This window comes from Rhinoraja longicauda, chromosome 36, assembly GCF_053455715.1.
Source record: "Rhinoraja longicauda isolate Sanriku21f chromosome 36, sRhiLon1.1, whole genome shotgun sequence".
Lineage (NCBI taxonomy): Eukaryota > Metazoa > Chordata > Chondrichthyes > Rajiformes > Arhynchobatidae > Rhinoraja > Rhinoraja longicauda.
Window position 1 is genome coordinate 16,732,840 of NC_135988.1, and position 22,117 is coordinate 16,754,956.

General features: G+C 51.1%; 1 protein-coding gene across 9 annotated transcripts; it reads left to right on the forward strand.

The window, feature by feature from the left end:
• Positions 1-11,657: 11,657 nt before the first annotated feature.
• On the forward strand, positions 11,658-21,866 carry LOC144610373 (uncharacterized). Of its 9 annotated transcripts, none has more exons than XM_078429001.1 (3): positions 11,658-11,753; positions 15,315-15,493; positions 20,194-21,866. In XM_078429001.1, exon 3 carries the CDS (start codon positions 20,204-20,206, stop codon positions 20,579-20,581), a length of 378 nt encoding a protein of 125 aa, XP_078285127.1. In that variant the 5' UTR covers positions 11,658-11,753; positions 15,315-15,493; positions 20,194-20,203; the 3' UTR covers positions 20,582-21,866. The 9 variants fall into 9 exon arrangements, with proteins under 9 accessions (XP_078285127.1, XP_078285125.1, XP_078285129.1 ...); XM_078428999.1 differs by having other exon boundaries at positions 11,679-11,814; XM_078429000.1 differs by having other exon boundaries at positions 11,680-11,879.
• Positions 21,867-22,117: the final 251 nt, after the last annotated feature.

A 22,117-nucleotide genomic window follows, 5' to 3' on the forward strand; every position in this document is an offset into this window, starting at 1 on the left:
AGAGAATTGGCCTCCACTGCCTTCTGAGGCAGAAAATTCCACAGATTCACAACTCTCTGACTGAAAAAGGAGTAATGGTAGCCGTCTTTGGGATGTCCGGCGGATGGACCGGGATCTGATGATACCCCCGCACCAGATCGATCTTTGAAAAAATTGTAGCCCCCTCCAGGCTAGCTGAGAAGTCCTGTATGTGCGGAATCGGGTAGCGGTCCGGCCGTGTTGCCGCGTTAAGTCGTCGGAAATCCCCACATGGTCTCCACCCCCCAGATGCTTTGGAAACCATGTGCAAGGTTGAGGCCCACGGACTACTTGAAGGCCGCACAATTCCCAGCCTCTCCAAGTTCAAGAACTCCTCTCGAGCCATGGCCAGCTTTTCGGGAGGGAGGCGCCGTGCCCGGGCAAAGACCGGCGGGCCCTCGGTCGGAATGAAATGCACCACCCCATGCTTCTCGGAAGGTGCATCGAAACGCTGAACGAGGAGCTGCGGGAACTCCGCTAGGACCGCATCGAACTGACCGGGGGCCGTGGTGATGGCCTGGATCGCTAAACTGGGTGGGGCGGCGCTTGGAGGGGCCGCAGGCCCCGTACCTCGGGGCCGTACGTCGGCCGAGGGATGCAGGCCGCTACCGTGGACGTCTACGACCAACGAAAATGCCCATAGGAAGTCTGCACCCAAAATGGCCTGGCCCACATCCGCCACGATGAAATTCCAACGGTAGGTCCTAGACCCAAAGGACAGGGACATAGTCCTCTTACCGTAAGTGCGGATGGCGCTACCGTTCACTGCAATAAGGGGTGGCCCCTTCCCCCCCCCGCTTGGACTTCACAGCCGTAGGGAGGCACAATACTCACAACCGTTCCCGTATCCACCAGAAACACGATCCTGGTCTCTTGGTCCGTCACGTAGAGGCGGCAATTACGGCCAATCGAAACTGCCTCTACGTTCGATTGTCCCAGGCATTTCCCGGAAACGTACACGGGGCTCTGCAACTTCGGGCATCACTGCCCCACCGCCGATGGAAGAAACACCAGCCGCTTTTATTCTGCCATGCTGGTTGTGCCCGCGACCAATAAACATGTTCTGCAGCCCCCTCTTGCCTGGCAGACTGCGAAATAGCGGTCGAGCCGTCGCTCTCCCGGCCGCTCCCCCGACTGCCGCTGGGCCTCGAGACACGATTGAACGGGTGTGCCGCTCCCTGACGAGCACGTCGGCTTTCTCGGCGAACGTCTCCGGGTCGTTGAACGAGACGTCGGCCAACACCAGCCTGACGTCCTGGGGTAGCTTCTCTCGAAATGCCGCCTCGAACATCATGCATGGCTGATGGTCGCCCACCAAGGTCAGCATTTCCGTCATCAACTCGGACGGCAGCCGCTGCCCCAGCGCTGGTAGATGGAGCAGCCTCAGAGCCCGTTGGTTCTGGCTCCAGGAGAATTTCTTCAGTAGGAGCCTCTTGAGCCCCACGTACTGCTCCGTTTGGGGTGGACTGGTCAAATATTGACTGACCCTCGCAGCCACCTCCGCCTGCAGACAGCTCACGAGGTGGTGGAACTTCTCCAGTTCGCTATCCACCTTTTTAATGTGGAACTGCGACTCCGCCTGTACAAACCACAGGTGCGGCTGATGGGCCCAGAACGGCGGTAGGTGAACCTCGCCCGCGCTCGCTCCCACCTGCGACATGCTGCGTGTTTTCTTCGCGTTCGGGTCACCAATGTAGTGAGTCCACAACGAGCGTCTTTGTTCAAAGTCTTTATTCAAAGGTATTTGCAAACAGACTGCAGCTTTTGGACACACACTACTTAACTAGGTATAATAATCTAATCTCATCTTTCCAGCTGGTCGCCAGACACAACTATATCCCGTGCTCCCGCATCTCGTGCCTCGTTAGCCCAACCGAGGGTTCGAGACCCGCCCCCGCTAATCCGTATGTCCCTATAATATGGTATTTTGTATTAAAAATGATTTTTTTTTACACACAATTCAGAAACGTGTGGCATAAGAACAGTCCCTCCAGCCTATTTTGTCCGCGCTGGTCGTGATGCCAAACTAACGTAATCCTAGTGGGGTACCGCAAGGCTCGGTGCTGGGACCGCAGCTGTTTACAATATACATTAATGACTTGGATGAAGGGATTAAAAGTACCATTAGCAAATTTGCAGATGATACAAAGCTGGGTGGTAGTGTGAACTGTGAGGAAGATGCTATGAGGTTGCAGGGTGACTTGGACAGGTTGTGTGAGTGGGCGGATGCATGGCAGATGCAGTTTAATGTGGATAAGTGTGAGGTTATCCACTTTGGTGGTAAGAATAGGAAGGCAGAGTATTATCTGAATGGTGTCAAGTTAGGAACAGGGGACGTACAATGAGATCTGGGTGTCCTAGTGCATCAGTCACTGAAAGGAAGCATGCAGGTACAGCAGGCAGTGAAGAAAGCCAATGGAATGTTGGCCTTCATAACAAGAGGAGTTGAGTATAGGAGCAAAGAGGTCCTTCTGCAGTTGTACAGGGCCCTAGTGAGACCGCACCTGGAGCACTGTGTGCAGTTTTGGTCTCCAAATTTGAGGAAGGATATTCTTGCTATTGAGGGCATGCAGTGTAGGTTTAATAATAATAATAATAATGCATTACATTTATATAGCACTTTTCAAACACTCAAAGACGCTTTACAGGGATTTCTAGAACAGATTTCTAGGTTTACTAGGTTAATTCCCGGAATGGCGGGACTGTCATATGTTGAAAGACTGGAGCGACTAGGCTTGTATACACTGGAATTTAGAAGGATGAGAGGAGATCTTATCGAATCGTATAAGATTATTAAGGGGTTGGACACATTAGAGGCAGAAAACATGTTCCCAATGTTGGGGGAGTCCAGAACAAGGGGCCACAGTTTAAGAATAAGGGGTAGGCCATTTAGAACTGAGATGAGGAAAAACTTTTTCAGTCAGAGAGTTGTGAATCTGTGGAATTCTCTGCCTCAGAAGGCAGTGGAGGCCAATTCTCTGAATGCATTCAAGAGAGAGCTAGATAGAGCTCTTAAGGATAGCGGAGTCAGGGGGTATGGGGAGAGGGCAGGAACGGGGTACTGATTGAGAATGATCAGCCATGATCACATTGAATGGCGGTGCTGGCTCGAAGGGCCGAATGGCCTCCCCCTGCACCTATTGTCTATTGTCTATTGTCCTACCTACCTGCATTTGGTTGACATCAGTCTGAAGAAGGGTCTCGACCCGAAACACCACCTATGCCTTCTCTCCAAAGATGCTGCCCGTCCCGCTGAGTTGCTCCAGCTTTTTGTGTCTACCTATGGTTCATATCCCTCTATTTCCTACCTGGTCCTGGATCTGTCTAAATGCTTCTTAAATGTTACTATCGTATCTGCTTCTACCACCTTCCCTGACAGCGAGTTCCAATCTGTAAAGAAAATTCCCTCGCAAGTCTTTAAACGTCCCCACTCTCTCCCAAAACCTATGCTCCCTGATATTCAATTGCCATGTGTAAAATATCTGCATTTCAATCAAAAATACATAACACTGGGGTCAGACTGATGTCTAATTTCTGCCCGTGATTTTGGAATTATGCATTGGCATATTCCAATGATGAGCTACTTCTCCACGTCTCCAAAGACGTACAGGTATGTAGGTTAATTGGCTGGGTAAATGTAAAAATTGTCCCTAGTGGGTGTAGGATAGTGTTAATGTATGGGGATCGCTGGGCGGCACGGACTTGGTGGGCCGAAAAGGCCTGTTTCCGGCTGTATATATATGATATGATATGATATGATAAATTGCTTGTGTTTTTAATCCAAGTCCAATGAGTTTACATCATCAGATAAGGATTTTTGCCTCTCCGTGTAATTTTAAATGGTAGCCATTAAGGCAAGATGTCCTCAAAATAATCCGATAAAGAAGCAAAATGTCTAATACAGAGAGCAGGAAGGCCGGAAGACAATAGACAATAGGTGCAGGAGTAGGCCATTCGGCCTCTCGAGCCAGCACCGCCATTCAATGTGATCATGGCTGATCATTCTCAATCAGTACCCCGTTCCTGCCTTCTCCCCATACCCCCTGACTCCGCTATCCTTAAGAGCTCTATCTAGCTCTCTCTCTTGAATGCACTCAGAGAATTGGCCTCCACTGCCTTCTGAGGTAGAGAATTCCACAGATTCACAACTCTCTGACTGAAAAAGTTTTTCCTCATCTTAAGGAAGATGCTACCTTATAATCAGAGTGGCTGAGATGAATGTGTGGGAAGGAACTGCAGGTGCTGGTTTAAATCGAAGGTAGGCGCAAAATGCTGGAGGAACTCAGCGGGACAGGCAGCATCTCTGGAGAGAAGGAATGGGTTTCAGACTGAAGAAGGGTCTCAACAAGAAACCTCACCTGTTGCTTCTCTCCAGAGATGCTTCCTGTCCCCGCTGAGTTACTCCAGCTTTTCGTGTCTGCCTGGCTGAGATGAATATTTATCTTGCTTCATGTTAAAAGCATCTGAGCGCATCAGGGGAAAAAGGGCATCAGAGGATGTGGTTACAGGGTGCAATCGGCTAATGAAATAAAGTGTAATGGAGTTTGTGCGGAGCATTAAACTCACTTAGACCAGTTACATGAGAAGTAGATAACAGGCCATCTTGTAGAAATCAACTGGCCTGCATATATTCTCCAGTTCAGTTCAGTCTATTGTCAAGTGCTTCGAGGAATCTTTTGTTGCGTGCTGTCCTGGGAGCAGAAAGACGATACATGATTAGAACCAAGCCATTTACAGCGTACAGATACATGATAAGGAAAAAACGTTTAGTGCAAGGTAAAGCCAGCAAAGTCCGATCACGGATAGACACAAAATGCTGGAGTAACTCAGCGGGACAGGCAGCATCTCTGGATAGAAGGAATGGGTGACATTTCGGGTCGAGACCCTTCTTCAGACCAAGCATAGTCCAAGGGTCACCAAAGAGGTAGACAGTGGTTCAGCAATGCTCTCTGGGTGTGGTAGAATGATTCCGCTGCCACTCTCCCCTCGTCTTCTCTATCCTCTCTAAATCTCTTCCCTTCACAGTTATTCAGCTTCCTTTAAAGGTGTCTAGGCACACTCCCACCTGCACCCTCCACTCTGCTGCTGCCAATCTCCTATCCCCCCCCCCCCCCTCCGGACCAAACTCAGATCCTGGGGGGACAGGGCTTTCTCCATCGCTGCTCCCACCCTCTGGAACTCACTACCCCAAACCGTCAGAGACTCCTCCTCACTCACCACATTCAAAACATCACTGAAGTCTCACCTGTTCAGTACTGCCTTCAACCACTGAAGGTCACCTCACCTTCTGTCTCCTTTCTCTGTTCGTTTACTTATTTATCTATTTATTCACTTCGCTATGTTCTTTAAATCCCTGTAAAGCGTCTTTGAGTGTTTGAAAAGCGCTATATAAATGTAATGCATTATTATTATTATTATTAGACTATAGTCGAGTGATGTGTTTCTGTGTAGTAAAATCTCTACGTTATACGAACCTGTCTCTGCAACCACCCAAATCCCATAGGTTCCAACGCAAACTTGGACCTAGAGCAGGTGTAGTAGTCTTTAGGACTTGCTCTCCATACAATAAAGTTGAGGCAAAATGTTCAACAGGGGAATCAGACCACCAGTGTTGCTTCAGCAGTCCAGCCATGACGCCCACAATCTGTGCATCTAACAGTATGTGCATCAAACAGTTTTGTGTCTGAGTTGTAGAGCTGGAGTGTAACGGTAGCCGGCATCTGTACTGCCAATGATCTGCTAATAAAGGACTTATATACACCGGGGAGCCTCTGAATGCACCCACTTACAAACATCAGTTGTGTATTAAAGATCTGCAGATGCTGGTTTAAACCGCAGACAGACACAAAGAGCTGGAGTAACTCAGCGGGTCAGGCAGCATCTCTGGAGAAAAGGAATAGGTGACGTTTCGGGTCGAGACCCTTATTCAGACTGAGAGTCAGGGGGAAAGGGGAAACGAGAGATATAGACGGTGATGTAGAGAGGTATAGACTAAATGAATGACATGCAAAAAATAACGACGATAACGGGAACAGGCCATTGTAAGGTGTGTGTTAGTTGAGAACGAGATACAGACAATGGGACTGAACAAGATGCATACATCGAAAATAGATGCAGGAGTTGGCCATTCGGCCCTTCGACCACCATTCAATATGATCATGGCTGATCATCCAAAATCAGGACCCTGTTCCTGCTTTTTCCCCATATCCTTTGATTCCGTTAGCCCGAACGGCTATTTTTTTTAGATTTAGACATACAGCGCGGAAACAGGCCCTTCGGCCCACCGGGTCCGCGCCGCCCAGCGATCCCCGCACATTAACACTATCCTACACACACCAGGGACAATTTTCACATTTTACCCAGTCAAATAACCTACAAACCTGTACGTCTTTGGAGTGTGGGAGGAAACCGAAGATCTCGGAGAAAACCCACGCAGGTCACGGGGAGAACGTACAAACTCCGTACAGACGGCGCCCGTAGTCAGGATCGAACCTGTGTCTCCGGCGCTGCATTCGCTGTAAGGCAGCAACTCTACCGCTGCGCCACCGTGCCGCAATATCTAACCCTTATACATTACACATCGGCGAGACCAAACGTAGACTGGGCAATCGTTTCGCTGAAAACCTTCGCTCAGTCCACCTGGACCGACCTGATCTCCCAGTTGCCAAACATTTTAATTCCCCTTCCCATTCCCACACTGACCTTTCTGTCATGGGCCTCCTCCATTGACAGAGTGAGGCCAAACGCAAATTGGAGGAACAGCACCTCATATTTCCCCTGAACAACTTGCAGCCCAGCATTATGAACATTGACTTCTCCAACTTTAGATAGTTCCTCTGTCCCTCTCTTCCCCTCCCCCTTCCCAGTTCGCCCTCTATCTTCCTGTCTCCACCTATATCCTTCCTTTGTCCTGCCTCCCTGACGTCAGTCTGAAGAAGGGTCTCGACCCGAAACGTCACCCATTCCCTCTCTCCCAGATGCTGCCTGACCTGCTGAGTTACTCCAGCATTTTGTGGTACCTTCAATTTGTACCAGCATCTGCAGTTATTTTTCTACACAAGTTTATTGGCCAAGTATGTGCACGTACAAGGAATGTGCCTTGGTGCTCCGCTCGCAAGTAACAACACCAGCACACAGAGTAAACAATTAAGAATAAAGCATAAAACATTAAGAATAAAACATTATAGTTTAAACATGTGAATGAAATAAGATACCAGAGCAAAAGGAGGCAACAGACTTTTGGTTAATGAATAGAGCGACTACTCGCGAAAAAAAGCTGTTTTTATGTCTGGCTGTGGCTGCTTTGACAGTCTGGAGTCGCCTTCCAGAGGGAAGTGCTTCGAAGAGTTTGTGGCCAGGGTGAGAGGGGTCAGAGATGATCTTGCCCGCTCGCTTCCTGGCCCTTGCAGTGTACAGTTCGTCAATGGGGGGAAGGTTGCAGCCAACAACCTTCTCAGCTGTGCGAACGATTCGTTGCAGCCTCAGGATGTGGTGCTTGGTGGCTGAGCCAAACCAGACCATGATGGAGAAGGTGAGGACGGACTCAATGATAGCAGTATAGAATTGGACCATCATGTAAGAGTTCCCCACTGTGTGAATTCTATCTGTAATGTAAAAGTAGTAATGTGCTGCTTATTTTGTATTTCAATCTTTTAATGGAAAATTATTAGTGCAATCATTCTATTAGGCACTGACTTGATGTACCAATGTACATCTGTTCTCTCTGTAATCTAATTCCAGTAATGTCACATGCGGCAAAATCCCAAAGTCAATTAGTGGGCAGCAGTTCGTACTCAGATACCAATACAATTCCAGTCACGAGTTAAGAGTGTTTTATTGTCACACAAGACCAAGTGAACCTGTTGGGCCCGAACCTCTTCTGCATTGGTGCAGCACCCTCTCCTCCCCTCTCCCCCACCACTCCCCTCTCTCTCCCCCTCCCCTTCCCCTTTCCACCCCCACTCCATCCCCCTCAGCCCCCCTTATCCTCCTCCTCCCCCCCTCCCTCCCTCTCCTTCCCTCCCTCCCTCCACCCCTTCCACCCCATCCATTCTCCCATCCCCCTCACCTCCCCCTCCCACATTTCCACCCCCACTCCATCCCCCTCAACCCCCCTTATCCTCCTCCTCCTCCCCCCCTCCCTCTCTCTCCTTCCCTCCCTCCCTCCACCCCCATCCCTTCCCCCCTTCCCCTCCCCCCTTCCCCTCCCCTCCTCTCCCTTCACCTCTCCCTCTTCCCCTTCCCCCCACTCCAACCCCCTCAACCCCCCTTATCCCCCTCTCCAACCTCCCCCCCTCCCTCCCTCCCTCCCTCCCCCCCCCCCCCCCCCCCACCCTCCCTAGGAGATAGATTTAAACTTTAAAATGTGAATAACGTTAACAACATAACACCGATTTCAATGAAACTTCTTCCATTAGCACCAAAGGCACGATGGTGAGTAAGGTGGGCCTAGAATTGTCACGCTATCGTGTGCCGTTTTTCAGTTTTCCGAGATCTTCAGTTTTCTCCCACACTCCAAAGACGTACAGGTTTGTAGGTTAAGTGGTTAAGTATACATATATACATATATATACATGTGTATGTATATATACGTGTGTACGTATATACATATATATGTGTTTCACAAAATGCTGGAGTAACTCAGCAGGTCAGGCAGCATCTCAGGAGAGAAGGAATGGGCGACGTTTCGGGTCGAGACCCTTCTTCAGACTGATGTCAGGGGGGGCGGGACAAAGGAAGGATATAGGTGGAGACAGGAAGATAGAGGGTGAACTGGGAAGGGGGAGGGGAAGAGAGGGACAGAGGAACTATCTAAAGTTGGAGAAGTCAATGTTCATGCCGCTGGGCTGCAAGCTGCCCAAGCGAAATATGAGGTGCTGTTCCTTCAATTTCCGGTGGGCCTCACTATGGCACTGGAGGAGGCCCATGACAGAAAGGTCAGACTGGGAGTGGGAGGGGGAGTTGAAGTGCTCAGCCACCGGGAGATCAGGTTGGTTAAGGCGGACTGAGCGAAGGTGTTGAGCGAAACGATCGCCGAGCCTGTGTTTGGTTTCGCCGATGTAAAGAAGTTGACATCTAGAGCAGCGGATACAATAGACGAGGTTGGAGGAGGTGCAAGGTGAACCTCTGTCTCACCTGGAAAGATTGTTTGGGTCCTTGGATGGAGTTGAGGGGGAAGGTAAAGGGACAGGTGTTGCATCTCCTGCGGTTGCTGGGGAAAGTGCCCGGGATGGGGTGGTTTGGGTAGGAAGGGACGAGTGGACCAGGGAGTTACAGAGGGAACGGTCTCTGCGGAACGCAGAAAGGGGAGGGGATGGGAAGATATGGCCAGTAGTGGGGTCCCGTTGTAGGTGACGGAAATGTTAGAGGATGATTTGTTGGAAACATTTATATGTGTGTATACTTATGTGTGTGTGTATACGTATGTGTGTGTACGTATATACATATGTGTGTGTACATATAAACATATGCATGTATATATACATGTGTAACGTATATATATACACACACATATACATATATATATGCATACACACACACATATATGTGTGTATGTGTATCTATACATATGTGTGTGTATATGTGTGTCTGAAGAAGGGTCCGAAACGTCACCCATTCCTTCTCTCCTGAGATGCTGCCTGACCTGCTGACCTGAATACTCCAGCATTTTGTGAATAAATACCTTCGATTTGTACCAACATCTGCAGTTATTGTCTTATACTACATATACACACACATATACACACACATATACACACACATATACACACACATATACACACACATATACACACACATATACACACACATATACACACACATATACACAAAAAATAAATAATAATAGTGCTAAAAGACAAAGCCAATGCCCTCAAGTCTATTGCAGTTCAGAGCTTATTTGAGGTTGTGGTGTTTAACAGCCTGGTGGCTGTCGGGAAGAAACTGTCCCTGAACCTGGACGTTAGTGTTCAGGCTCCTGTACCTTCTTCCCGATGGTGGGGGTGAGATGAGCGCGTGGCCAGGGTGGTGTGGGTCAGTGAGTGTGTGGCCAGGGTGGTGTGGGTCAGTGAGAGTGTGGCCAGGGTGGTGTGGGTCATGTGAGAGTGTGGCCAGGGTGGTGTGGGTCAGTGAGAGTGTGGCCAGGGTGGTATGGGTCAGTGAGAATGTGGCCAGGGTGGTGTGGGCCAGGGTGGTGTGGGGTCAGTGAGAGTGTGGCCAGGGTGGTGTGGGCCAGGGTGGGTGTGGGTCAGTGAGAGTGTGGCCAGGGTGGTGTGGGCCAGGGTGGTGTGGCCAGGGTGGTGTGGGTCAGTGAGAGTGTGGCCAGGGTGGTGTGGGTCAGTGAGAGTGTGGGGGGGGGGTGGTGTGGGGTCAGTGTGAGTGTGGCCAGGGTGGTGTGGGGCAGGGTGGTGTGGGTCAGTGAGAGTGTGGCCAGGGTGGTGTGGGTCAGTGAGTGTGTGGCCAGGGTGGTGTGGGTCAGTGAGGAGTGTGGCCAGGGTGGTGTGGGTCAGTGAGAGTGTGGCCAGGGTGGTGTGGGTCAGTGAGAGTGTGGGGGGGGGGGTGGTGTGGGTCAGTGTGAGTGTGGCCAGGGTGGTGTGGGCCAGGGTCGTGTGGGTCAGTGAGAGTGTGGCCAGGGTGGTGTGGGTCAGTGAGAGTGTGGCCAGGGTGGTGTGGGTCAGTGAGAGTGTGGCCAGGGTGGTGTGGGTCAGTGAGAGTGTGGCCAGGGTGGTGTGGGTCAGTGAGAGTGTGGCCAGGGTGGTGTGGGGCAGTGAGAGTGTGGCCAGGGTGGTGTGGGTCAGTGAGAGTGTGGCCAGGGTGGTGTGGGGCAGTGAGAGTGTGGCCAGGGTGGTGTGGGTCAGTGAGAGTGTGGCCAGGTTGGTGTGGGTCAGTGAGAGTGTGGCCAGGGTGGTGTGGGTCTCTGACGATACTGGCTGCCTTTTTGAGACAGTTTGTGGGAGAATCTGGGTAAGATTCAAACTCTGCTGAATGGCAACTCTGACTGGCCGAACCCAGTGAAGAGCAGTCATTTCTCGGGTCGCCAACTGTCCCGTGTTAGCCGGGACGTCCCGTATTTTGAGCCATATTGGTGCGTCCCGTACGGGACCGCCCTTGTCCCGTATTAGGCCCGGGGGCCGCTGTCGCCCGGGACAGTGTGGGCTAACGGAGTGTGTTCGGGGAGCGGGGACCCGAGTGTGTTCGCCTGACGGAGGTCACGTCGCAACACGCCTCCCCGCCCGGGCGGCCGCCATTGGTGGAGCGGGAGCACGTGGCCGCTGGCTGGGGGAGGTCGCGCGGGGCGCGGGGCGGTGACCTCACCCTTTGTCCCGTATTTGGGAGCGAGATAGTTGGCAACCCTGGTCACTTCACACCTTCAGCTGACCGTTGCTCTCTCTTCGATGAACGCAAAAGACAGCATCGAGTGGCCAAGAGAGATTTATTGTCGTGTGTCCCACATGGAACAACCACATCCTTACTTGCAGCAGCACAGCAGAATATGGAAACAGAGTGCACAGTAAACAATATGATCAATGAGAGAGAGAAAGAAGTCCAGTGTGTGTGTATACACTCACACACATACGTGCACACCCAAAATGGTCCTTACCATTGGCCCATCTCGCAGTCTGTCCATTCTGAAGGCTGGTTAATACAATCGAGGACGGGCTCGCCTGTTTATTTGCAGGAGCTCTCGGCTGGAGCGGGGACTGGAGAGGCTGACGGTGGCTCTGGGCTATCGGCAGGTAACCTGGGCTATCGGCAGGTAACCTGGGCTATCGGCAGGGTAACCTGGGCTATCGGCAGGTAACCTGGGCTATCGGCAGGTAACCTGGGCTGGACACTGGGGTGGTCAGGGAGCAGAGGGAGAGGTGAGGGAGAGGGGGGTGGTGAGAGGGGAGAGAGAGAGAGAGGGGGTGGGAGAGAGGGGAGGGAGTGGGAGAGAGGGGAGGGAGTGGGAACGAGGGGAAGGGTGGGAGAGAGGGGTGGGAGAGAGGGGTGGGAGAGAGGGGGGAGGGTGGGAGAGAGGGGGAGGAGGGGAGTGGGAGAGGGGGGAATGGGAGAAGGGGGTGGGAGTGTGGGAGAGGGGGTGGTAGTGGGAGAGAGGGGGGGATGGAGTGGGAGAGAGAGGGGGATAGAATGGGAGAGAGAGGGAGTGGGAGAGAGGAGGGGTGGGAGAGAGGGGGGGTGGAGTGGGAGAGAGGGGTGGGATGGGAGAGAGGGGGGGTGGAGTGGGAGAGGAGGGGTGGGATGGGAGAGAGGGGGGAATGGTGGGAGAGAGGGGGGCGTGGGAGAGAGGGGGGGGTGGAGTGGGAGAGAGAGGGGGATGGAATGGGAGAGAGAGGGGGATAGAATGGGAGAGAGAGGGAGTGGGAGAGAGGAGGGGTGGGAGAGAGGGGGGTGGAGTGGGAGAGAGGAGGGGTGGGGAGAGAGGGGGGGTGGAGTGGGAGAGAGGGGTGGGATGGAGTGGGAGAGAGGGGTGGGATGGGAGAGAGGGGGGAATGGTGGGAGAGAGGGGGGAGTGGGAGAGAGGGGGGGTGGAGTGGGAGAGAGAGGGAGTGGAGAGAGGAGGGGTGGGAGAGAGGGGGGGGTGGAGTGGGAGAGGGGGGTGGGATGGAGTGGGAGAGAGGGGTGGGATGGGAGAGAGGGGGGAATGGTGGGAGAGAGGGGGGGGGTGGGAGAGAGGGTAGGGAGCTATTGCCATCCTACATCGCTCCCCTGTGATCTATTACAGGGTGCAGTGGGCATGTATCTTGGGACGGGCTGGACCGTGCTGGACCGGGCAATGTGAGGGTGGCGGTGGTGGCACTGGGCTCTGGTGGGACTGGTGAGGGCAGGTTACACTGACACACAGTTCCCAACAAGGGCGACCGTCCCTTGACCAAGGCGGAGCTGGGGACCTGCTGTGGCAGGAATATGGAAGATATAGACACAAAATGCTGGAGTAACTCAGCGGGTCGGGCAGCATCCGTGGAGAGAGACGAGGAGAGGGGGGGAGGGATGGAGAGAGAGGGGAGGCAAGGGTTACTTGCAGGTGTGTGGGGATGGGGGTGTGTGTGATGAGGGGATGTGGGAGTGGGGGGTGGGTGGGGAGGGTGTGGTGTGTGTGGAAGGGGGGGTTGTGTGTGGGAGGGGGTGGGGTGGGAGTGTGGGAGAGAGAAGGGGTGGTGGTGGGAGAGAGAGTGGGAGAGAGGGGTGGGAGTGGAAGAGGGGGTGGGAGTGGGTGGGGGGGCGGTGTGGAAGGGGGTGTGAGGGGAAGGGGTGTGAGGGGAGAGGGTGTGGTGTGTGTGGAAGGGGGGGGTGGGTGGGAGGGGAGGGGGGTTTTAGAGGGCAAGGCAGTAATGTGAAAAGAATAGTGAAAGAAATCTGCTTCTGCTCCACAGGTGGATGGGGATGTTGGTGGGGCAGAAACAGATTTCTTTTGCTAAAACTGTACTGAAATGCAGGGCTTGTTTGTACAATTTCTGCGTGGGACTTCGGGCTTTCTCAGGCCGATGTACAGTGTGTCCGCGTAAAATCCCCCATTTGTTTTACTCATCAAACAAATGAGACGATGGAAACAATTTTGAAAGGAAACCTACCGACTTCACTTGAAATATCAAATACAGGATATCAAAAGTACCACTGAATAATTTATCAAACCGCAAGCTGCAACAAATTAAAAAATCTGGTACATGGTCTTGTGATGGAGACAAAAAAGCTGGAGTAACTCAGAGGGTCAGACAGCATCTCTGGTGGAAATGAATAGATGATATCTTGGATCGGAAGGGTCTCGACCTGAAACGTCACCCATCCCTTCTCTCCGGAGATGCTGCCTGACCCGATGAGTTACTCCAGCTGTTTGTGTCTGTCTTAAACCAGCATCTGCACATGATCTCGTGAGATTGCTGCTCCACTCGTTGTGCTGGTCATAACGCTGGGTGGATTATCTCGGATGAGGTTGTGCCTTGTTCGCGAGGAACGCTATTTGTAGCCTCCCATCACACGAACCACCCGGTCCTCCCAATCTCCTAATTCTGTATGCCTAGCAACAGCAGGAGGAGGAGGATGGGTGTTGCTAGGCAACCTCGCCGATGGATCACCACGTCTGCCTTGGTACAAATTGGTGACCCAGAGGCACGATGAGATAGGTGAGATTTTCACAACTAATCCTACTTTATATATATATATATATATATCGTGCATGCACTATGCTCTGATGAAGAGAGTACCATTTAGTCAGAAGTGCCAATTGTGCAAAACATTGAACAATGGCGAATCGTGAAAGGCCTGGATAGAGTGGATGTGGGGAGGATGTTTCCACTAGTGGGAGAGTCTAGGACCAGAGGGCACAGCCTCAGAATTAAAGGACGTTCCTTTAGGAAGGAGATGAGGAGGAACTTCTTTAGTCTGAGGGTGGTGAATCTGTGGAATTCTTTGCCATAGAAGGCTGTGGGGGCCAAGTCAATGGATATATTTAAGGCAGAGACAGATAGATTCTTGATTAGTACGGGTGTCAGAGGTTATGGGGAGAAGGCAGGAGAATGGGGTTGGGGAGGGAGAGATAGATCAGCCAATGATTGAATGGCAGAGCAGACTGGATGGGCCGAATGGCCTAGTTCTGCTCTGATCACTTGTGACCTTATGATAACACCCATCAGTTGTGTGGTCACCAGCCACAATATGGGTAGAGATCCTGTGCGGGAGTCCAAGTCCCAGTCCAGGATGTCAGGGAGGGCTGCACTATTGTGGGAGCGACGTTTCAGGTGAAGGATGGCCACGAGGAACTGCAGATGCTGGTTTATCAAAAAGTCACAGTGCTGGAGTAACTCAGCGGGTCAGGCAGCGTCTCTGGAGAACATGGATAGGTGACGTTTCACAGAGTGCTGGAGTAACTCAGCGGGTCAGGCAGCGTCTGTGGAGAACATGGATAGGTGACGTTTTCGGCCGGGACACTTCTGGGATCGATCTAAAGGGTCCCAACCCGAAACGTCACCTATCCATGTTCTCCAGAGATGCTGCCTGACCCGCTGAGTTACTCCAGCACTCTGTGAAACGTCACCTATCCATGTTCCCCAGAGATGCTGCCTGACCCGCTGAGTTACTCCAGCACTCTGTGAAACGTCACCTATCCATGTTCTCCAGAGATGCTGCCTGACCCGCTGAGTTACTCCAGCACGTTGTGTGTTTAAGACCACCACCTCTTGGTGGATACAAGACTCAGAGGGAACAGCCGTGTTCACACTGGAGTCCTGCCAATTACTACCTCAAACTAAAATCTTTACAGTCTCTTTACAGTCAACTGCATTGTTGTATCTTGCTTAAAGGTGCTGGAGGAACTTGTGCGGCACGGTGGCGCAGCGGTAGAGTTGCTGCCTTACAACACTTGCAGCGCCGGAGACCCGGGTTCCATCCCGACTACTGTACGGAGTTCGTACGCTCTCTCTGACCTGCACGGGTTTGCTCCGAGATCTTCAGTTTTCTCCCACACTCCAAAGACATACAGGTTTGTAGGTTAGGTGGCTTGGTGTACGTGTGTGTGTGTTGGGGTAGTGTTAATGTGCGGGGATCACTGGTCGGCGCGGTCTCGGTGGGCCGAAGGGCCTGTTTCCGCGCTGTATCTCTAAACCAAACTAAGACTCGGCTGATCACCCAGCATCTGTGGATGGAATGGACCCTTCTTCAGGCTGATGGAGGGTCTTGCATCAGTCTGATCAAGGATCCCAACCCAAAAGCTTGTCGGTCCATTTCCTTCACAGATGCTGCCTGGCCCAAACAGTTACTCCAGCACTTTGTGTCTGAGATTAAAGGAAAGACGTGTGGATGGCTTGAGATCAAAAGGAATAGGATATGTGGAAAGAAATGAGATGGAAAGGGGTGGGAGGGGGCTGGTGTGGCTCAACAGTTGTGGCAATGACTAATTTGGCCAAACGTAGACACAAAATGCTGGAGTAACTCAGCGGGTCGGGCAGCATCTCTGGAGAGAAGGAATGGGTGACATTTCAGGTCAAGACCCTTATTCAGACTTTGGTCTGGAACCAAAACGTCACCCATTCCTTCTATCCAGAGATGCTGTCTGACCCATTGACTTACTCCAGCATTTTTCATCTTGTCTTCGGTGTATTCCAGCAGATCCTTCCTGCTCATTTGGCCAAATTGTCGGTTCGTGCTGTGGAATATTGGAAGTGGTTTTACATCCTAGACTAACAGTTGAAGTAATTGAGTAAGTTTTTACTGGCCGAGTATGTGCACGTACAAGGAATGTGCCTTGGTGCTCCGCTTGCAAGTAACAACACGACATACAGTAAACAATTAAGAATAAAGCATAAAACATTAAGGATATAACATTACGGTTTAAACATGTGAGTGAAATAAACCAGAGCAAAAAGAGACCACAAACTTTTAGTTGTTGAGTAGAGCTACTACTCGTGGAAAAAAACTGTTTTTATGTCTGGCTGTGGCTGCTTTGACAGTCCGGAGACGCCTTCCAGAGGGAAGTGCTTCAAAGAGTTTGTGGCCAGGGTGAGAGGGGTCAGAGATGATCTTGCCCGCTCGCTTCCTGGCCCTTGCAGTGTACAGTCCGTCAATGGGGGGAAGGTTGCAGCCAACAACCTTCTCAGCTGTGCGAACGATGCGTTGCAGCCTCCGGATGTGGTGTTTGGTGGCTGAGCCAAACCAGACCACGATGGAGAAGGTGAGGACAGAGTCTACGTTGGCAGTGTAGAATTGTGGCAAATTGAGGAGATGAATGATGTGAAATATCTTTGCAGCCCTGGTAAATGTGACACCGATTCATAGTAGCACATGCGGTTTGTGAATCTCCGAAATGTGGCCTATCTGATTTCTGGAATCTGATTTCTACGTAACACAAAACCAAGTCTGAAGAAGGGTCTTGACCCGAAACGTCACCCATTCCTTCTCTCCAGAGATGCTGCCTGACCCGCTGAGTTACTCCAGCATTTTGTGTCTATCAAGTCGTATATTAGTTTAGTTTAGAGATACAGGCCCTTCGGCCCACCGATTACGCACCAACCAGCGATCCCAGCACATGGACACGATCCTGCACGCACTAGGGACGATTTACACTTATACTAAGCCAATTAACCTACAAACCTGTACGTCTTCGGAGTGTGGGATGAAACCGAAGATCTCGGGGAAAACCCACACAGGTCACGGGGAGAACGTACAAACTCCGTACAGACGGCGCCCATAGTTGGGATTGAACCTGGGTCTCCGGCGCTGCATTCGCTGTAAGGCAGCAACTCTACCACTGCGCCACCGTGCCGCCTTCTTTAGAATTTGGACATTGTTCTGTGAAACAGTCGGAGCTCATCTACAGGATTGCTCAGTTAGTTCCCTGATACATTTTGCGTTTTAGAGTCTTTCAGCCTGTTGGATCAATGCATTGGTACTTGTGGAGCAGACTGTAGAGGAAGCTGCTGTTCTGGCTGGAAGTTAATCCCTTTTCGAATAATTTTATTTAATATTGACCCTTTTCGCCAATTGCACAATTTGGGTATCTTGTTGAGATGGTTAGTCTTGCACCAGAGGGCTAACTTGCTGCAATTGCTCTCCTCTCTTCCCAAGTCTGGTGGTGCACGCTTTCAAGCCTCTGTACCTCCTGCCGGATGGGAGCAGGGAGAAGGAGGAATGGGCATGGAGGGAGAGGTCTTTGATTTATATTGGCTGCTTTTCCAGGGCAGTATGAAAAGTAGATGTGGTCAATGGTGGGGAGTCTGGTCCATATGTAGGACTAGGCTACATCGACAACTCTCTGCAATTTCTTGCAGGGTCTTGGGTAGAAATTGCTTGCAGGAGGGTAGAAGGCTTCTTCAATCTCACCTGTTGATGATCTCTGTTGATGATGGTGAACCACAACTATGCTGCTACCTCTCTCCAACCACAACGGAACCCAATCCACCCTGACCGGCTCGGATACCTGCTGACCAATGTTTTAATCTGCTGGATGAAAGGCGATCGCATGAAAACATTTGATATACACCATGTGGAAAATAATCTCATGCGGTGGTGATCTGAATCCTTAATCAAACTCCAGCTGCCTGCACTCAATGTTCACTTACAACGGCCAATGAATTGACTAGTAGACACAAAAAAGTTGGAGTAACTCAGCAGGACAGGCAGCATCTCTGGAGAGAAGGAATGGGTGACGTTTCGGGTCGAGACCCTTCTTCAGTCTTCAGAACCAGCATCTGCAGTTCCTTCCGACACAATGAATTGACCAGAACAGCTTTGGGATGTGGAGGGATAACAGAGCAGACAGTGAATCTGCAGCTCCTTGTGTTTCCATTCACCGCCCTTTGGTTGAAGAAATCTCCTTTCTGGACCGAATGGTCATCCCCATTCTACGCCAGCCCAGATATGAGAATCACTGCCCTGCATCCATCCTGCAACAGTCACTGAAAGGAAGCATGCAGGTACAGCAGGCAGTGAAGAAAGCCAATGGAATGTTGGCCTTCATAACAAGAGGAGTTGAGTATAGGAGCAAAGAGGTCCTTCTGCAGTTGTACAGGGCCCTAGTGAGACCGCACCTGGAGTACTGTGTGCAGTTTTGGTCTCCAAATTTGAGAAGGATATTCTTGCTATTGAGGGCGTGCAGCGTAGGTTTACTAGGTTAATTCCCGGAATGGCGGGACTGTCATATTTTGAAAGACTGGAGCGACTAGGCTTGTATACACTGGAATTTAGAAGGATGAGAGGGGATCTTATCGAAACGTATAAGATTATTAAGGGGTTGGACACGTTAGAGGCAGGAAACATGTTCCCAATGTTGGGGGAGTCCAGAACCAGTGGCCACAGTTTAAGAATAAGGGGTAGGCCATTTAGAACGGAGATGAGGAAAAACCTTTTCAGTCAGAGAGTTGTGAATCTGTGGAATTCTCTGCCTCAGAAGGCAGTGGAGGCCAATTCTCTGAATGCATTCAAGAGAGAGAGCTGGATAGAGCTCTTAAGGATAGGGGAGTCAGGGGGTATGGGGAGAAGGCAGGAATGGGGTACTGATTGAGAATGATCAGCCATGATGGTGCTGGCTCGAAGGGCTGAATGGCCTCCTCCTGCACCTATTGTCTATTGTTGTCCTGTTTCTTTGAGATCCTAGTCCAACATATCGACCATTGGGATGTAGCCTAATCCAACATGTGGACCATTCATTGAGATCCACCTCAGATCGTTCTGCCCGCCCTCCCGGGTCACAAACCCAGCAGTCCAGGAATTATTATTTTTTAATATTTATTTTTATTGAAGGAAAGATACAATACGAATGACTTAATGCATTCCATTCCCCTCCATTTTGTTTTTTTATATATAGGCCAGGAATTAATTGCTTGCTGTATGTTAAGTCGGGTGTACTAGGACACCCTCGAAACACAATGCTTTTCCCACTGCAGCTCCAAACAAAAGAAATACTAATCTACACACAAAGGAAATCGGATTCTCCCCAATCGGATGAAATGATTGAAGGCCACTAAATTAAAAAGCTTTTCACTGTACCTCAGTGCACAAGGGGTTGGACAGGCTAGATGCGGGAAGATTGTTCCCGATGTTGGGGAAGTCCAGAACCAGGGATCACAGCTTAAGGATAAGGGGGAAGTCTTTTAGGACTGAGATAAGAAAACATTTCTTCACACAGAGAGTGGTGAGTCTGTGGAATTCTCTGCCACAGAAGGTAGTTGAGGCCAGTTCATTTGCTATATTTAAGAGGGAGTTAGATGTGGCCCTTGTGGCTAAAGGGGTCAGGGGGTATGGAGAGAAGGCAGGTACAGGTTACTGAGCTGGATGATCAGCCAGATCCTGACTACGGGTGCTGCACTGTAAGGAGTTTGTACGTTCTCCCCGTGACCTGCGTGGGTTTTCTCCGAGATCTTCGGTTTCCTCCCACACTCCAAAGACGTACAGGTATGTAGGTTAATTGGCTGGGTAAATGTAAAAAATTGTCCCTAGTGGGTGTAGGATAGTGTTAATGTACGGGGATCGCTGGGCGGCGCGGACTTAGTGGGCCGAAGGGCCTGTTTCCGCGCTGTATATATATGATATGATATGATGATATGATCATATTGAATGGCGGTGTGTACAGGCTCGAAGGGCCGAATGGCCTACTCCTGCACCTATTTTCTATGTTTCTATGTTTCTATGATAGTAATAAACTAACTTAAACCTGACCTTTTCTCTCTTCTCTCTTGGTTTGGCCAGATAACCCGCCATGCGGCGGCAGGAGTTGGCATCTGCCTGCCTGCTTCTCCTCCTCACTGGGACCCTGAGCGACATCCTGCTGGTGGCCGGCGGCCGCGGAAGGTCCAGCTCCGGCTACAAGCCCAACCCCGGGTACAAGCCCAAGAAGGGACTGTCCAACAAGGCCAAGATGGTGGGGGCCGGGTTGGCAGGGGTGGCGGGCGGGATGGTCCTGGGCTCGGTCCTGAGCGGGGCGGGGAGGTCGAATAGCCACCTGCGGAACAACCGTTACCAGATGATTAACGGGACCCTGGTGGACACCTGGGGCAATGGGGCTGTGGCGTACCCCCTGGGTAGCCTGTGGCTGGTGAGCTCAATGCTCCTCCTGACTCCTTGTGTTTCAGCTTAACGTGGTCGCCGGGGTCTGCCCGACCGACCGACCGACCGACCGACCAAAAAAAAAAAATCCGCCGTCGACCCTAACCACCTCCTCTGTGCTTCCCCCTGAACTTTCAGCCCGTCGCCCCTGTTGGGTTGCGATGATCCACCTGTCGTGATGCAGTTCGGGTCGCCAACTGTCCCCCATTAGCCGGGACATCCCGCGTTTTGTGCTAAATTGTGGGGACCGCCCTTGTCCCGTATTGGTGTAGGGGGGTTGCCAACTTCCTCGCTCCCAAATATGGGACAAAGGGTGGCGTCACCGCCCCCGCGCGGCCGCCATTGGTGGAGCAGGAGCACGTGGCCGCTGGCCGAGCGAGGTCACGTGGGGCGCGTGGGCGGTGACACCACCCTTTGTCCTGTATTTGGGAATGACCCTAGGTGCAGTCCACTGCGGAGACTCTCTGTCGTGCCCCGATCCCAATCGCAGGTCTCTCTCTCTTGCACAAGGGAAGGCCATTCAGCCCATTTAACCAGTGCCTAGCTTTGACAGCGCAGCCTGCCAGTGGGATAATGCACCTTCACCCCCCCCCCCCCCCCCCAACTCCCACACCTGCACAAGCAGTAGCAGCCTCCCAATCCGGTTGGAAATCGAGTCCAGTTGGGTTAAACCTCTCCAACTCTTTGGGGGACATCCATCTATCTAAACATAGCACAAAAAGTAAGGAAATTTGTGTTTGGTAGATTATTTCTTTGTTGTAACAATGCTTCTTGGCAATAAATCATACCTTTGGAAAGCCTGTTTATTTCCCTTTTAAATGGTGCCACATTTGCAAGGAACATGCATTTGTGGGATGAGCAGCAGAGCTGAGTATATGGGTTGCGCCCATGAAAAATGTGCCAAATCTTCTCTGCCAAGGCCAAACAGCTTATTCTGCTGTTGCTATTGACTCTTGTTTTGAGCTTCTGGTACCCCCAGGTGCTGACAATCAGGTGCCTCGTTGGCTGACTTGCGACAAATGCTGGTTGAAGAATGGGATGCCATCCCACAACAGTGTGTGACCAGGCTGGTGACCGGCATGAGGAGGAGGTGCCAGGCTGTTGTGGCTGTGTATGGTTCTTCCACACGCTACTGAGGCTCCTGTTTATTAAATTAATAAATTGTTAAATTGCCAATATGTCTTGTTTCTTCAGACTTCAATCATCCAATCCACCAAACAACACCGAACAAGAGTCAATGGCAGAATAAGCTGTTTGGCATTGGCAGAGAAGATTTGGCAGATTTTTCATGGGCGCAACCCACATACTCAGCTCTGCTGCTCATCCCACAAATGCATGTTCCTTACAAATGTGGCACCATTTAAAAGGGAAATAAACAGGCTTTCCAACGGTATAAGATTTATTGCCAAGAAGCATTGTTACAACAAAGAAATAATCTACCAAACACAAATTTCCTTACTTTTTGTGCTATGTTTATCTATATCTATATCTAACTCTCTGTCCGTGTGTATGTGTGTTTGTGCACACCATATCTTTGGTGCTTCGCACAGCCAAAATGGCACACCGT

Excerpts from the sequence above, each read along its gene's own strand:
- LOC144610373 (XM_078429001.1), top strand. The coding sequence starts at position 20,204 with ATGCGGCGGCAGGAGTTGGCATCTGCCTGCCTGCTTCTCCTCCTCACT.